This window comes from Lissotriton helveticus, chromosome 9 (genome assembly GCF_964261635.1).
Source record: "Lissotriton helveticus chromosome 9, aLisHel1.1, whole genome shotgun sequence".
Lineage (NCBI taxonomy): Eukaryota > Metazoa > Chordata > Amphibia > Caudata > Salamandridae > Lissotriton > Lissotriton helveticus.
In genome coordinates this window covers 1261743395-1261760581 of record NC_136070.1, presented here as the reverse complement: position 1 = coordinate 1261760581, position 17187 = coordinate 1261743395, and the positions used below count along the sequence as shown (strand labels likewise).

Sequence of the window (17187 nt, the reverse complement as noted above, 5' to 3'; positions counted from 1 at the left end):
TTCGCGGAGCTTTGCATAACACGACTACGCAAATTCCCCCCACCCCTAATAAAAACGCAGCAACACGTGTTGCCACAAAGTGGAAGGCTCTTCGCGAAGGCTGAGGGCTCACCTTTCTGTCGCTTATTGTTGTGTTTGGGTGTCAACGTGCTATTAATGAGGTGAAAGCTTTTCCCAGGTAGTGCTTATATGTATAAAAATTACAAAATAATAAAGCAATAGCATCACAAAATATACAGCATTACGCCACAGAATTCGAGTTTTCTTGCTGCATAATTTAGCCAACCCTGCCGCATAACGTGGCCCTCTCCTGCCGCATAATTCCAGCGACCCTGTTATGTGTAGGATCTTATACCTATTTTCGCAGCACAGTATTTCAGACTGGATGTTCTGGCCCTACACCGATACTAAGGTATTTTCTTTCTTACAAATGGAACCGGATGGAAAGTTCTGGAGACGAGATTTGAATCTCATGGGCCCCGGCAAAGAATGCAAGTTTGTTTTAAGTATTTATTTGATGTATTGTTTTTTAGGCACTCGTGCGACCAATGGACACTACAAATCAGCAACAAAGGCACTCTGTATATTTTGATCTTTCATTAATTAATCTATTTATGTATTTATTTATTTATTTATGCATTTTTCTATACCGCGGACTTTACCCGAAGGCGTCAGAGCGCTTCACAATAGGAACAGTAATGATACATGAGGAGAAAATTACAAGTGAGCAAATTTCAAAAGCAAACGTTAAGTTACATGAGGCAAAAGTGACAATAGTGAGCAACCAAAATACAAGAAGTAGCAAACGGTGCATTACAGGAGGTAAAAGTGACATGTGTACAGGTTACAAGAGAAAACAAAGTATAATTAGAGGTATACTACTGCAATATATGGCAGACACTCAAGCACAAGAACAAACGTTACGTAGGCAACGGTGGCACTTGTGCAAGTATCGAAAGCAAACAAATGTGAGAGGTAGCAGCCGTGTGTTACAAGAGAAAAGTGGCGTGTGCATGTTACAAAAGAGTACCAAACACAGGTACAAGGATAATACTGCAATAAATGGCAAACACTCCCACCACAAGAACACACTGGGAGTAATAGAGTAATAATAAATGTAAACGTGTTTATATAGCGCTTAGAAAGTGAATCCCATATGGAACAGGCGCTGTCATCACTGCAGGCGCGCGTTGGTTCAGAGTGCAGTATTTGCCCACACAGCCTTGGCGAGTTTTTGCAGACCAGCAGGGGTGGCCAACTGTGCCCGGGACTACTTTCCACCAGCTGACGTCAGAACTGAGTTTTTCCTGAAGTTGGAATTTTGTAGGCATTTAAATATCAGTAGTGGGGGGGGGGGTGCGAAGGCGAGTGTAAGTTGTATTCTTTAGGCTGGCTTCACTTGAAAGGTTGGCACCAGCAGGGTGGAGGAGGGTCACCCACCAGCCTGGCACCAGTGGGGCTGGGAACAAACAGAGGTTTGTTATTGACCCAGGCCACGCCCCTTCCCCGGCCCCAGGGCGGTGATTGGCCGAGGCGGAGCCTCCTAGCAGCAGGAGACGCGGAGTCCTTGAAGCCCAGCAGTCAGTGTCAGAGCAGGCAGCGCTGAAAGAGGCAGCAAGGGCAGGCTGGAGCCGGACTGTACAGCGCCCACACCATAGCGCCCACATTACCCAGGGATTACTAGAGCTGGAAACCCATCATCATGTCCGCCGTGCAGGTCATCTACCAACACAAACTTCACAACTACATCATCAACTCCGTCTTATCCAAGGAGGAGCTGCCAGCCGGTAAGTGCTGCCTGATCTTATAGCGCCTGCGGTCACAGCTTTCTGAATTTATAGCGCTATTAAAATATCAGTAGCCCGCATTGGCACTCTCTTTATCGACTTTGGTTTTGGGGGGAGGGGTAGAGGTGGGGGGTCGGATCCTAACCTGCCCCTTGCACCCTGCACTCGGACCCCTGCGACAGGCGGTGCCCCCAAAGCAGGCTGCGCGCGCGTGCCCCAAATATGTATTTACTGCTGCAATTGTATATGTGTAAATGTGTAATGTGCGCCGTCAGCGGTTGTGCAGAACAGCCTCTCTGCGCCCAGCTTTGCAGGACAAGGAAGGGTGCATGGTTCGAAGTGACTTGCAGTGCAGTTTAAGGATGAAAGGCAACGTCGCCTAACCCCCCCCCCCCTTGCGTCTTTGGAATTATTGATTTGGCTGATTATGAAACAACCAATATTCAGCTTGGGCATTCGTGAGTGCTTTGCCGCAAACACCCGCGTGTTTCCCTCCTTCACTGTATACAAACGTGTGATGTCTTTGCTTATATATTTATGCATCCTCGTCTCTTGCATTGTAGTGCTACTTTTTCTTTTCCGTTGTGTACGTAAAGTGCTCTGATACCCATGGGTCTAGCTAGCGCTATATATAACTTTAATAAATAAAGGGACCGGTCGTGTGTATCTCTGTGACATGTAAAGCGCTGACCTGCCTGCAAGGGGGGGGCAGGGGTGCAGGACCGAGAAGGGGCCCCGCTACAGTGGGGGCAGAGTGCTGGAGGGAGGCAACAGGGAAGCGCGCGACAGATGAGTGTGCAAAAGGTCTGGAGTCCTGGTTTCTCAGCCAGTGGAACGCTGCATTCTGGGACTTGTAGTTTGTTTTTAACATTGTACGAAGGGCTGAAAGTCCGAGCATCAATAGTGCTGTTCGATGTCAAGCCTGGAGTGGCTGAAGGCACCGCGGACACTTGACAGCACGCTATCCCAGCATGCCTCGCGTCTGTCATAAATGGGGTGCGCTGGCCTGGACCCCTTCAGAGTCCGCGCATGTTGGGGGAGACAGGGAAACTGGAATTCAAGAGGTATATGCGTCTGTGGGAACTGAAGTCCAAACTTTCGAAATCAAGCGGGGCCTATTCACTTTTTCACTGTTGTGAAACTGATAAAATGAGGGCTGTGTTTTTGCTGTAATTGCCCAACTCCGTGGAGTTAATTGTGATCATGTTCAAGAAGATGAAAGGTGGAGCCGGCCCTGCTAAAACTATTCTCTGCCAGGGATCTCCCACACCCAGCCGGGCACACAGTCAGGAGGCCATGGGGGGCAATCGTCCACCCTGCACATTGAGGGGAGTCGTGTCAGGGGCCGATGGGGCCGGACCGAGGGGCCCGTGGCCCACAGATGGCTCGCGGGCCGCGCCCCAGCAGCTGCGCCCAGGCCCTGAGAGCGGAATGTGAAACATTCCTGGGCGAGAGGCTGGTTTTGGAGGATTTCACAGCCAGGGTGACTCATCGCCCAGGAATCACGACTTTGTAGCTGGGAAGGGGGGGCGCTGGGTGTTTGTTTTTGCGGCGGGTGCAAAGAGTGCATCTGACACCGCGGTGCCTCCTGGGAGCATCTATGATTAAATTTACCCCCCCCCCCCCGCGTGACACTACCACCCGAGTGTCTTGGGTGGGCTTCCGGCAGACACTCGTGCTTAGGAGTAAGTCCTTGTGGGGGGGGGGGGGGGGCATCCCTGCCTCGGGCATCTCCGGTGGACGAGGCACTGAACAGGCACCAGTGCACTCAGAAAAGGCCACTCGGTGGGTTGCCCCCCTTGCTGCAGACGTGGGGTTGCGAATTCCACTGATTCGACTCCGCCTTTCATCCTTCCGAGGTCGATCATAAAACGAACTTTAGTAACATGTCCGGTGTTCATAGCCAGAGGACAGGAAGGACGACATCGAAACACTTCGTTTTGTTACGGTTGGCAGTGGCACGTGGACATGTAGCACGAACATTTGCACAAAGTGTCACGGAACCTTGCACGTCACTTAAGGCGCTGGAAGAAGTTTCTTGAACAAATGTGAATAAGGGCCTCACTGGTGTCTTGTGCACTTAGATCCCGTCTTTGGGCCCCTAAAAGGCGCGGTTCCCATCTCGCGGGCTGTGCAAACGAGCAGTGACCCGTGGCCTGCAGCGCCACCCGGTGGCACCATCTGGACACGTTTTTTTTATTTTTACACTTAGCAGCTAATTCATAGTCATTTAAAGCAATAATAATGACGTTTGCTGTTTTATTATAGCGCCTGCTGCCAGTCTCGTGGCTTTATTGTGCTTATTACTATTGTTGTCACCCAGTGAAGTATAACCCAGGTCTCCCCATGGCATGACTTACTTTATTTATTTATTTATTTATTGCGATTTTCTATATAGCGCGAACTTTACCCGAAGGTGTCGGAGCGCTTTACATAAGTACCAGTTGCAAATGTACAAGATGTAAAGTCACACAAGGAAGAGATACAAACAGAAAGAAAAATTGCAAATGTACAAGCAGTAAAGTCACACAAGGAAGAGATACAAATGGATAAACTCTAAGAGTCACATAGTAATGGTAGAGAGTACAAAGGTCTACTGCATGTACATATAAGACGTTGTTCTACATTAAATAGTTTTTATTTTTTTTATTTTAAGGAGTACTGTCCTGCGTGGGATTTTCGCCCCATGGCTGCCCCTCTGCACCAGGACGGCCCCTCCCCCATCGCGTGTAGCGTCAGCTGCTGGGTATTGATTAACCTGTCGATAATGATCGCCTTTTGGGGCCGACGAGACAGCTGCCAGGGCCCCGGGGAGCAATAAAACGAGATACCCAAATTGTGTCTCCCTCTGCCCCCCCCTGGGGTCGTTAAAGGGTGTCAGGGGTCAGGCCCCCTCCTCGGCCGTGTAACCAGAGCAAGGGGTGTCAGCAGATTTACGCCACACCCGGCCGGCCGTGGGGTATTTTTACTCGCCCAGTAAATCAGTCACTAATAGTTGCTGTCAGGGCCTTAAGTGCCGCGGCCATTAGCCCTGTGGAGGGTCAGGGCGACGGCTGTCCGCCCACTCGGGGCCTTTTCACTATTCTGCACAGAGTGAGGGGCAGCTTTCACCCCCTCAGCCCTGGGGGGGCTGCAGGCCTCTGGGGGGTGAGGGTGGGGGGCACCCGGGACTCGCCCATTGGGTGTGAGACCCACACCTCAAGCACCAATGTGAGTCTCACACCTCAGGGAACACACTCACTCTGTGTCTCACACCTCAGAGAACACACTCACTCTGTGTCTCACACCTCAGAGAACACACTCACTCTGTGTCTCACACCTCAAAGAACACACTCACTCTGTGTGTCTCACACCTCAGAGAACACACTCCCTCTGTGTGTCCCACACCTCAGGGAACACACTCACGCTGTGTGTCTCACACCTCAGAGAACACACTCACTCTGTGTGTCTCACACCTCAGAGAACACACTCACTCTGTGTGTCTCACACCTCAGAGAACACACTCCCTCTGTGTGTCTCACACCTCAGGGAACACACTCACGCTGTGTGTCTCACACCTCAGGGAACATCTCACTCTTTGTGTGTGTGTCACACCTCTGGGGACCTACTCACACCTCAGGGAACACACTCACTCTTTGTGTCTCACACCTCGGGGAACACACTCATTCTCTGTGTCTCACACCTCAGGGAACACACTCATTCTGTGTATCTCACACTTCAGGGAACATCTCACTCTTTGTGTGTGTGTGTCACACCTCAGGGAACATACTCACGCCTCAGGGAACACACTCACTCTTTGTGTGTGTCTCACACCTCAGGGAACACACACGCTGTGTGTCTAACACCTCGGGGAACACACTCATTCTGTGTGTCTCACACCTCAGGGAACACACTCACTTTGCGTGTGTCTCACACCTCAGGGAACACAAACTCGCTGCTCTGGCGAGTGTTTCACAACTTCGACCCGACACTTTTTTTCTGTAAAAACACATTTTTCAACCAAAACCTGTTCTGGTAGATGGTGTAACCCACAGGTTGAAATTCCACCCACAAAACCCCACCAGGTCCTGTTGTGATTCGTCAGACGTCCCACGGGACATATGAAGCGCTCACATGGGCATCCCATGGGGGCGCCAGTCGTGTTTTATTTGCACACGTCAGCTGTCGCGGTTTGTTTTCAGATCCTTTGGAATGTGGCATATGGGCCTGAGATGTTTGGGATCCGGCTTTGTGGGGCGCCTGGGGGAGGTTTGCAGGAGAGGGTGAGGGGTCGATACCTCTTTGAAGATGGATCGACTGGTCCTTTCAGATTGAAGGGCAACAGTTGGCGGCTAACTTGCAATTAATTATTAAAACTCATCCACTCTTGCGGGATCTTCTTTTAAAAGTGCAACAGATACATTATTCTATTTGCTAAAAGTACAGTCCGGTGATTTAGCGCTTGGCTATTGCAGTGGGCCTCCAAGCACTGTGCACAAACAACTCGTCATGCCCACGGCATTATTTTGCTAATTTTCTGCTTTAAATGCCTTCTGTAGCTTGTTGTGGCCTCTCCCCTCAGACAGCAGCCGCCCAGCTCTGGTATGTGCTGGCCGGGGGGGGGGGGGGGGGGGGGGGGTAGCTGGCTGACCGGTGCCATCAGCAGCCAGGCCGGGGCAGATAATGACGAGTAAACACCGGGCCCTCCCAGGACAGATGATGGGGAGATTGTGGCAGACATTGCATACTAGCGGGGGGCCGTGGAGACAAATGCGGGGTACAGCAGGAGATGTATTGAAAGGGTGGGTGGGAACATTTCTAAAGGTCAAATGATAATTACCCTTTTTTTTAAACTTTTTTTTCGGGGCTTCTCGTCCTCCAGAAGTGCATTTTTGCTCTGTTTTTCATGGTGGTCCACATTAGTAAACGAAACTTTTGCAAACTTTTATAAGTCTGAGCTGAATATATTTCCACCTGTCCCCTTTCTGTGGCTCAGCACTGAAAGCGTATTTTTTTCCAATTTATTTAATGTGTGCGTGCCAATTGTATGTGGGTCGGATGTTTGTCTCGCACCACTGTGGGGAGGAGGCAGTTTAAAGCCAAACTGGAGTGGGGGTGAAACACAGCAACTGGTGCCTTCACACTGCATAGGCCCAGGAAGGCTGAACAAACGTTGGGCGCTGATTAAAGGCTCAGGAAAACGCATGTGTGAAAGGGATTTGGAAAAACGTTAGGGATTTAATGGAAAACGAATGCAACACCCCCCAACACCCCCCCCCCCCCAACACCCCAAGAGCCCTCCCCTCTCTCTCGCGCCCAAATCAAGGAAGCAATTAAGACAGACTCAATTAAGAGTGAACCTCAAGCTGAGCCATTCTGAGGGGGGTGAGACAATGAGATTGGTGATTAGGGGTGCAGCGCTATAAAAGTGAGTGGGCGTGGCCTGAATTCATGTCACCTACATCGGGAAAATCCCAGTGTGCAGTAATCTCACTCTTTACAGTACAGGTCCACGGTGTGAGGCTTGTCACGAGGGGGGCCTGGGGGCGTGAGACTTGAGTGAGTTACCACCTGACAACTTCCCACGAGGGCTGCAGGCCTGTCTGCCACTATTTCACTTTTAAACGAAGGGCGATTAAATGCAAATAATGGGCATTTGCATGCAAACAGGAGCCAACGTTAAATTTAAGTGAAAACGATAGGCATTTGGGGGCTAATGAGAAGGATCACTGCGGTCATCCTATTTACCTGCAAACGATGGGCAAAATGCCAGTTTAACGGTTTAAGCCACCCGTCTGCTTCTCGTGAAACACATTGGAATTTTTGGGATCAGTTATTTTCTTTAGTATTCTAGATAGACAGTGTTAGCCTTGGGGACGCCTTTATGTAAAATGCACTTAGAAGTTTGAGAGAAACCAAATCCGTTTCACAACTTTTTTCTTTTACTTAGCCCTGAAAATGGGACTTGTGATTTCAGGGAAAGTGCAAGTTAGTTTGCAACCCAGTGTCCCTTCGAATTTTTTTGTCTGAAATGCTCATTTCTCGGTGCATTGAAGTGCAGATTGCACAGACGTGTGCACTGCATAAAGTGCTTTTGCAAGAAAGTGGAGTTACCACTGCAAAGTATCCCGGGACTGTAATGATCAGTGCTCATTTCTGCAGAAATAGACATTAATGCAACATGGTCCATCTGAGGGATGCAATTCGAGGATGCATGCATGCACTGAAACGTGCACACCCTCGTGCACCATCCCGGAGACCCCGCACTTCTGCAATCCGTGCACGTGCGCAGGGCCGTCCTGGGAGGGGCTCAAGATGGCCGGTGCGGGTCCCGAGTCCTGGGCTGAACCCTGGGATCCCTCCGCCCCCACGAGGCCCTCACACAATGGCAGCGCGCGCTTCCCATTGTTGACGTCACGCAAGGGGGCTCGCAGAACCGCGCGGGAAATTGAGGCCGCGCCCCCGCTCGGCGCTGATTGGCCGGGGCGGGGTGGTGCAGCCGCGGTTCGTAGTTGGCGCGGCGCTGCCATTGGCTGGCGCCCGGGAATGAATTGTAGCATTATTGTTTGTAGCAGCCGGGTGAGCGCACGAGGGCCGGAGCCGCGTGGGTTTGTTGCACGAGACCTTGCACCGCCGCTAGCAGCACCACGCGCTCACCGCTCCGCTCGCGCCGACCCGCCTCGCCATGCTGCTCGCCCCGCACGCGCTGCCCTGCCTCGCGCAGTACCACTACCGCCAGGAGGAGCCCAGCATGCTGCCGCCCCCGCCGGGGCCCTGCCCGGCAGGTAAGGAAGGGAGAGGCCCTGGAGGGGCATATAGGAGAGGGGGTGGGTAGTCCTAGTTTGTCCGGGATCATGCATTTTAATTTTATTTATTTTTTCTAATAGAGGGATGGCTAGTCCTAGTTTTGTCCGGGGATCATGCGTTGCATTTTATTTTAATTTATTTTTTCTAATAGAGGGATGGGTAGTCTAGCGTTGTCCAGGGATAATGCATTTTATTTTTATGTATTTTTTTCTAATAGAGGGATGGGTAATCTAGCGTTGTCCAGGGATAATGCATTTTATTTTTATTATTTTTTTCTAGGCGGGGGGGGGGGGTAGTCTAGTTTTGTTGGGGGTCATGCATTTTATTTTTTTTCTAGGTGAGGGGGTGGTCAGTCCAGTATTTGTCCGGGGGTCATGCATCCACCCCTGGGAAGTAATCTTCTGCTGCAGACTGGTGCATCCTTTTTTGGGGCACTATTTGCTTCTGTTAATGGTTCCCTTTTGATGGGGGGTGCATATGGATTTATGCAATTGTGTGCATTTCATGTCCCATCAATAGGGTGGTGAGTTTGGAGCGCCCCCCACTCATGATTTTAGAGTCAGATGCGATTAAATCCCACTGCCTCCCGGCACGTATGCTATTTCTTGTTCTTATGCGGGGTGCGCTAGTCTGTAATCCGGTGATTGCAGGGGTGACTGGGCTGTTGCAATTTGTATACAGAGATAATTCTGACCCCCCCCCCCCCCTAGTATATGTAGTAGACCCTTGTACTCACTACCATTCCTATGTGATTCTTACGAATTTATCCATTTGTATCTCTTCCTTGAGGGACTTTACAACTTGTACATTTGCAATCTTTTCTGTTTTCATCTCTTCCTTGAGGGACTTTACATCTTGTACGTTTGCAATTTTCGCTTTTTGTATCTTTTCCGTAACTCATGTAATCCTAAATCCTTATGTATCGCAACTGGTTCTTTTGTAAAGCGCTCTGACACCTTCGGGTAATGTTTCGCGCTATATAAAACAGCATTTAAATTAAAAAGGGGGTGGTCCTTGCTGGCGGAGGCTTGCTGCACGCGGGGGGCGGCATCGGGAGGGTGGTCTCCGTGCGCTGAGCTGCAGTACCGCCCGTGTCCACGAGGGGGCGCTGGAGGGCTGCGCTCCGCCCACTCTTGGCCTGGGTGGCATCCTCCCTCCAGACTAAGACCACCGGGGAGGACGCATGGTGCCCACGCGGGGGGGGGGGGTGCCCCATCACCCCCGGTGACCACCTATCTTATTTGATGGTCTGGCCATGGCAATGTTGCTCGACCACTTGATCCACTTTTTAATGACCGGGTCGTGCTTGTATGTACCGGTGCCACTCAGTGGGGGGGGGAGGCGTATGTAGCATTGTGCCCAGGGGCGTGGTTTGTATACAGTGATACTCCCAGTGGGGTGGTTTGCACGTGTTTCCTTCACATCCAGGCGCTTGAATTCAGAAATCCAATCCTGGCGTCTCTGCTTAATCACACTGCCCCTGGGCAAATAAAGACCCCCCCCTCCTCTTATTTTCCGTGTTCTTATATAGTACAAATCCCAGCATTTAACTGCATTCCCATTAAGCAGCGCGCTCCAATGCATTTGTTTAATAATATGACATGTTTCAGGATTCTACACTGAATAGTTTTGACCTTTTGTTCTGTTTCTCTTGCAGTGAAGGAACCCTTCGAGAAGTTGTACAAGGTGGGCGCCGTCATCGGAAGCGGGGGCTTCGGGACGGTCTACTCGGGGGTCCGGCTCAGCGATGACTTACCGGTAAGTCCAGGCCTGTATCTGTGTCTTTGGGCAGCCTGGCCCCTGCGGGGCCCCGGGCCCCCTCCCCTGCCTCATTCCAAAGTTTCAGTTGCATAAGTTTGTTAAAACGCAGCCATGACATTTGTCAATCACAGCGCCAGTGCTTTCTCCAATGGACCATAAACAATATTTGCTTCTCTTTTGGAGAGAAACTAAATTATGTTCCCCTGGAAAGGAAGTGATTGGGGTTCTAACTAACATGGCAGACGCTTTAATGCTAATTGTCAACTGTAGACTAGTTTTGCATTTCTTTTGCTATGTGCAACATTTAAAACTACGCCGTTGCATCTCATAATTGCACAGAGTTCAAAGTAGAAACTTACCATGAACAGTTGCTTACAGTGCTTTTGTGTGCAAATGTATCCTCTTGTCCAAAGTGTATTTCACACTGAAATCTATGGCCCGTTTGCATAATTGCGCACAAGCAAATTACTCCGACCTCCTAGGTCGCTAACTTCTTGGCGCCCTCCCCTTACTCAAAGTTTGTGTCCCTGGAGAATAAATGCATCTTTCAGTGTGCTATCCCTTCCAAGACCAGGAACGCATGTCCGCTGGATAACCTGCCCATAGTCACCAAATGCCTTCGCTGCCTATTTCCTAACCATTACTTAGTCAATCTTTTCACAAGCAACATTGCATAATGTGAGTACACTTTGTATTCACGTTTAACTGAAAACCAGACTGTCCACTAGAGCAGTTATTTAAAAAAAAAATGTTTTCTATCTGAGTTGAATTCTACCCTCTAAGTGTTTTTTTGGTCCTGTTCTAGGTGGCGATTAAGCACGTGGCCAAGGATCGCATCGGGGAGTACAAACAGATGGTAAGTGTGCTGGAGACCCTTTGGTGGCGTGCGTCTTGGCCCGTAGGGTGACTGTAAAGGGGTGGAATGGAATGCTGACCGGTTGCCTTAGTGGGTTGACTGTAAAAGGGTGGAATGGAATGCTGACCGGTTGCCTTCGTGGGGTTGACGGTAAATGTGAGAATGGAATGCCGACCGCGTGCCTTGGGGTTGGTGGTAAAGGGGTGGAATGGAATGCTGACCCCTTTCCTTAGTAGGGTTGATAGTTAAATATGTGGAATGGAATGCTGACCGCTTCCCTTAGTAGGGTTGAAGGTAAAAGGGTGGAATGGAATACTGACCGGCTGCCTTAGTAGAGTTGATGGTAAATGTGTGGAATAGAATGCTGACTGCTTTCCTTAGTAGAGTTGATGGTAAATGTGTGGAATGGAATACTGACCGGCTGCCTTAGTAGAGTTGTCAGTAAATGTGTGGAATGGAATGCTGACCGCTTGCCTTAGCAGGGTTGATGGTAAATGTGTGGAATGCTGACCGCTTCCCTTAGTAGGGTTGAAGGTAAAGGGGTGGAATGGAATGCTGACCGGCTGCCTTAGTAGAGTTGATGGTAAATTTGTGTGGAATTAAATGCTGACCTCTTTCCTTAGTAGAGTTGATGGTAAATGTGTGGAATGGAATACTGACTGCTGCCTTAGTAGAGTTGTCGGTAAATGTGTGGAATGGAATGCTGACTGCTTGCCTTAGCAGGGTTGAAGGTATATGGGTGGAATGGAATGACCGCTTGCCTTAGTAGGGTTGACGGTAAATGTGTGGAATGGAATGCTAACCGGCTGCCTCTTCCTCTCCACAGAACGGGGTGGCGGTCCCCCTGGAGATCCTGCTCCTGAAGAAGGTGTCCTCCGGCTGCCGCGGCATCATCCGCCTCCTGGACTGGTACGAGCGCTCGGACAGCTACATCCTGGTCCTGGAACGGCCCGAGTCCGTGCAGGACCTCTTCGACTTTATCACGGAGCGGGGCCCGCTCTCTGAGGACCTGGCCGCCAAGTTCTTCCGCCAGGTGGTGGACGCCGTCCGCCACTGCCACGCCTGCGGGGTGGTGCACCGCGACATCAAGGACGAGAACATCCTGGTGGACCTGCGGACGGCTGAGCTCAAGCTCATCGACTTCGGCTCGGGGGCGCTGCTCCGGGACACAGTCTACACGGACTTTGACGGTGAGTCTGGCGGCCTGTCCTGAATAACTGGCTAACCCACTAATCGCACAGTGGGAGGATCAGGGCTTTTAAGAACGACTTACCCATTGGTCCCAGTGCCTAGAAACAATTGAGTTTTGAAGTGTGTGCCGTAGAAATACAGTAAAAGTAAGCTGGGCGCTACAATAATGGTAGGCGGAGCAAGTTGCATCAGTTTGTGGATTTCAATCCCCTCGCTCTCCTAAAGCCTTTGTTTTATTTGTTATTGTGGCAGAATGTTCTAATAGCCTTATAGACTTCACAGCTGGCTCGGGCCTTTAATAGCCGGTATAGCCTGCTACCGCGAGCTATAACGATATATTACGACATTGGAATGTCGGGAGCTCCATTGAAGACAATGAAGTGGCCCAGGGCTTCTAATGGCTAGTATAAGCCTTCTGCTCCTAATTCCAATGGTTCTATGTCTCCCTTTTTTAAATTGAACATTCAATCGCAGTGATTAGAACGTTCTTGTAGCCCATTCTGCCTGGTGCTGTACCAGTTGTTCAATCATTTCAAGTCCGAAAGTAGCGCGTCTTTGTGTGGGCACTGCCATGGTGTAGAACAGCTATGCTGTTTGCACAAGGAAAGAAGCCCCCCAATATAACCTTCAAACTATTTTTCTTACTGTGCTAGTAGTGTCCTGGAAGCATGGGTTCTAATCCTGGTGTCCTACTTGAAGAAATGTGTTCTCTTGTGCAGATAACTTTATAGCCATGTCCTTATTTTTATTGGGGGGCAGTGATTCAGCATCATTGGCATGGATGATTGCATAATATTGCAATGATTGATCTGGAAGTATATTAATCATTTTACCCTCTTCCTCCGCAGGCACCCGCGTGTACAGCCCACCCGAGTGGATTCGCTTCCACCGATACCACGGGCGCTCTGCCACGGTCTGGTCTCTCGGCGTCTTACTGTATGACATGGTCTGTGGGGACATCCCCTTCGAGCACGACGACGAGATTCTACAGGGGCAGATCCAGTACCGATGTCGGCTGACGCGAGGTGAGCTCAATGCGCCAGGGAGATCTCTTATTCAAGAATGTGGGGGTGCTGTAGCTTGTGAGGTACATGGCTGGTATTCCTACAGAGAAGCCTGTGAACTGCCCACTTGACTACTATTTGGTCAGGATGCTATTTTTGACGAATGCATCCCTGCAATGGCCACCATAAAATAGTACAGCCGGCCAGCGTGTGGGTCTTAAATGCAACTGGTGTAGACGGTAGTACAGCATTTGAGTAAGGCAGGCTGTCTCATGTCTGTCACTGTGTTCTTGGAGTAGCCATTAGTTTGGGTAGTCCTTGAGGGTAAGCAGAGCTCGAAAATTCCACTCGACCGCTCGCATAGTCAAGCTAAATTTAACAAGGTCGAGCTGTTTTTAGGTCCTACTCGCCCTTTCTGGCGAGTAGGAAAACAAACCAATTTTTGTCCTCTGTCTGTAAAAAGGAGCAAATGTGACAAGATAACAAGATTTAAAGGCATTTTTATTGCTCGCAAAGTTAATGAGCAATAAAGATGCCTTTAAATCTTATCTTGTCACATTTGCTCCGCTTTCACAGACGGAGGTCAAGTAGGTTGCAGTTAGGTCGGACATTTTTTAAGGTACTAGTCTTGCAGGAAAAGTACAATTTTTATTTTTTAGATTTTTCGAGCCATGGTAAGGGTCAAGATGTTCTACTTTGTGTCTGGTTGACCCGGGTCCATTAGAACCACGCGCTCTGCCCTGTATAGTCTACACTGGCGTTCTTGCGCAGTTGACCCAACTCTCCACCAGTAGTGCAGAATTGGTGACGCTCACTTTACTAACCTGTGTGTTCTTTGTTGCTCGACAGAATGCCAGCATCTCGTGGAATGGTGCCTGTCGACACGCCCGTCTGAACGACCGTCTGTGGAGCAGATCCTGTCTCACCCGTGGCTCACCGGAAAGTCGCTGGCAGAGCTGAACCTCTCCAAAGAGGCCACCAACAGCCAGGAGAGTCTGTAACACTGGGACATAAGACTTACCAGCAGCCGCAAAGGGCTTTACGGATCGGGCGTCCAAAGGGCGCCGTGTGGACTGATCATGGCACTGGGTCGCCTGCAGACATCTGGGGATTGTGGGAAGCCACGTAGACTGCGCGTGGTGGTGAACCACTTCATTGTAGACGACACATGCCGGTTTCCACTGTGGTGCGAGGCACGCAAGAGCCACAGCGTGGCCTACAGATCGTCTCTGCGGTGTGCCCCGTTTATGGCAAGAAAACAGCAACAGGAATCCGCGTTAGATGGACTGTGGGCAAGCCCTGTTGAGCAGCTCTGTCGGGGGCATCGGAGGGCTGAAGGTGCCATGGTCGCCATGACTGTTCGGGCAAGAGGTCCCTTCATATCAAAAGTGCCGTGTGACCTCACTTGTTTCAGTGGATGGATTGTTTAGTTGAGCCGGCGTCTACAAAGTAGAACGAGGCAACACATTTCAGAGAGTGGGCTTTCCTGCCGCAGGGACAAAGAAGGCCCGTTGAAGAACATTACGAGGGGCGCAAACTTGCACCAATCTGCCTCAAGGCCTGAAAATGGCTTGAAGATACTGTGCCTGTACGTTGGTACAATGCGAAGATGGTCCTCTCCCAAAATGCAAAGGACCACTCCTTGATGAAGCACAAATGTTTTGTTCACCCACATTGGCCCGGTGTGCGCCAATAGTGATGCTGCTGTCATGTAAAGCTGCATACTTTATTTTAAATTTTTATGTTCTTATTACGGTGGGTGTGAAAGCAATCTCCAGAAGCACATTGCTGCTGCATTTTTTTTTTTTTTTTTTTTTTTTTATGAAACTAAATCTCAGGGAGAAACCTTCAGTTGGAGATTGTCTACTTGCCTGAGTTGTGGGAGGGGTGGAGGGTACAGAGGGAGGTGTTGTTGCAGTACACAGGGGGACGGTGTAGTTCGAATTAGACTTGAAGAGAGGCCTCCATTCCAAATTGGCCGGAAGCTGCCGCATTCTGCCGGAACCTCTGTACCGTCTTGAAGGGTGTAAGGTTCTGGGGAGAACTCTCACCCATAAAACGGGGGTTCTAGAATCTGGTGGTAGGGAAGTGTCGGAGAAGTTGTCAACATTCTACCAAGGGCATGTATGCCGTTACTGGTCTACCTATAGGGTCCCCCGTTGGCTCCTCCCATAGGTGCCCCCTGCAGTGAATGCTGAAGTAAGAGGGTATCCCTCCAAGCAGCCCAAGCATTTATGGGAGGGCCAACGTTGGAGAAGTTTAACGTGTCTTAATGTTCCTCCATTCCTTGCGGCCAGTGAGCTAGGCAGGCTCTCCGCACACCTGGCGGACTGTGCGGTGAGGAGGAAGGGTTTACAGGCGTGTGCGCATTTTTGCACCCAATACCCACGAATGTGCCACATTGAGCCAGGAAGCAGTGGATGCATTCAAACTAGAGTTGTAATTTAATTTATTTGGGATGTTTTTTTTTTTTATTTGGCAGGGAATGCAGCTTGAAAGCAATAGCTGCTGTTGCTACTTGCCCAATCATAAGGGGTACCAAGCACCCAGTGTTCCGTCCTGTATCTCACATACATCTACACTGCCGTACCTGCGGCCTCTGGTTGCACTGCCATTCCGTCAGCTCCATGGTCCATTTGGGTTCTGCACCATCTACTGGTTAATGACTGGTGGTACACAGACCATATTGCACATCTGGTGAACCTCCTAATCTGTTTTACCCACCTATGCCAGTGTACCCAGCCCCCCGCTCTTTCCTACACAGCAATGGCTGGAAGGGGGGTGGGGCTCCCAGGGTACAAGAACTTTTACATGTTATATACTTGGTTTCAGTTGGTCAAGTAGTTCACAGGCTGTCTTTTTTTTTTTTTTTTTTTTTTTTTTTTTTTTTTTCCCTCCCTTGTCTTTCAAAAGTTGTTGCTCTGTTGCAGACCGTTTTTAGTGATTTATGGCGTGTAAAACATGAGTTATTTATAACAATGTTGGGTTTGTTTTTAAATGTGATCATATTTATGAGAATCTTTTGTTACATCATGCAGTTCCTGTCAGTTTATTTATGGTGTTCCTGATTCTTATTAAACTTTTTTTTTTATAATACTTGTGTTTGCGTAATTCTTTTAATATTTCAGGAGCTTTGGCTGGAGCAACTAAAGAAAATTAAAACATAAGAAACCCTTTTGAATTTTTCTACTAGTCTTAATTTAACAAATGACCAATATTGTGTGTGCTCGGGCTTGCGTTAAGTATTGGGTATATCCCCAGGGGTCAAACTTGGAGGAGTGGATGATTCCCCCCCCCCATGAGCACTTAAAAGGGGCCTTACGTAATAATTGAATACAGGTGTTAATGGGTGCCAATGCCACACTGGGTTACATCCTCCCACAGTGGTTTCCAGAGGCTTTTCCTGATAGATATTGTCTATTAAGTGTGATCCGGTAACAGGACATTGGGAGGGGGCGTGGCCACCATTATTGAACAGTCTTTAGCGGCCACCAAACTTGAAATAGACCCCATAGTGGGCTCTGATCTACTCCAGCTGGCAACATTGTTAGTCTATCATCGTCCACCACATTATGTCTTGTTGGGCATTTCCTGGCTGCAGCAGGTGTCAAAATAAGCACCCTAGGGTTGGCCTCCATGCTTCAGCATCTTTAAATCCTCCCGTACCTCCCTCTCAATTCAGGAAGAACGTGGTCACTGCTTTTGTAATGTCCTCCCTGGACTACTGTAATGGGCTTTTTATCAACGCTCAACCAAGTCATTCAAAAACTGCAGTCAGTGCAGAATGCCCTCAGGTACCCCG

At 49.6% G+C, this 17187-nt stretch overlaps 1 protein-coding gene across 2 annotated transcripts; it reads left to right on the top strand.

Moving 5' to 3' along the window:
- The first annotated feature begins 1397 nt into the window (after nucleotides 1-1397).
- On the top strand, nucleotides 1398-16479 carry LOC144782446 (serine/threonine-protein kinase pim-3-like). 2 transcript variants are annotated; one of them, XM_078661812.1, is made up of 6 exons: nucleotides 1398-1787; nucleotides 10231-10331; nucleotides 11140-11190; nucleotides 12017-12380; nucleotides 13230-13406; nucleotides 14235-16479. In XM_078661812.1, exons 1-6 carry the CDS (start codon nucleotides 1703-1705, stop codon nucleotides 14384-14386), a joined length of 930 nt encoding a protein of 309 aa, XP_078517938.1. In that variant the 5' UTR covers nucleotides 1398-1702; the 3' UTR covers nucleotides 14387-16479. The 2 variants fall into 2 exon arrangements, with proteins under 2 accessions (XP_078517938.1, XP_078517936.1); XM_078661810.1 differs by lacking the exon at nucleotides 1398-1787 and adding an exon at nucleotides 7266-8551.
- Nucleotides 16480-17187: the final 708 nt, after the last annotated feature.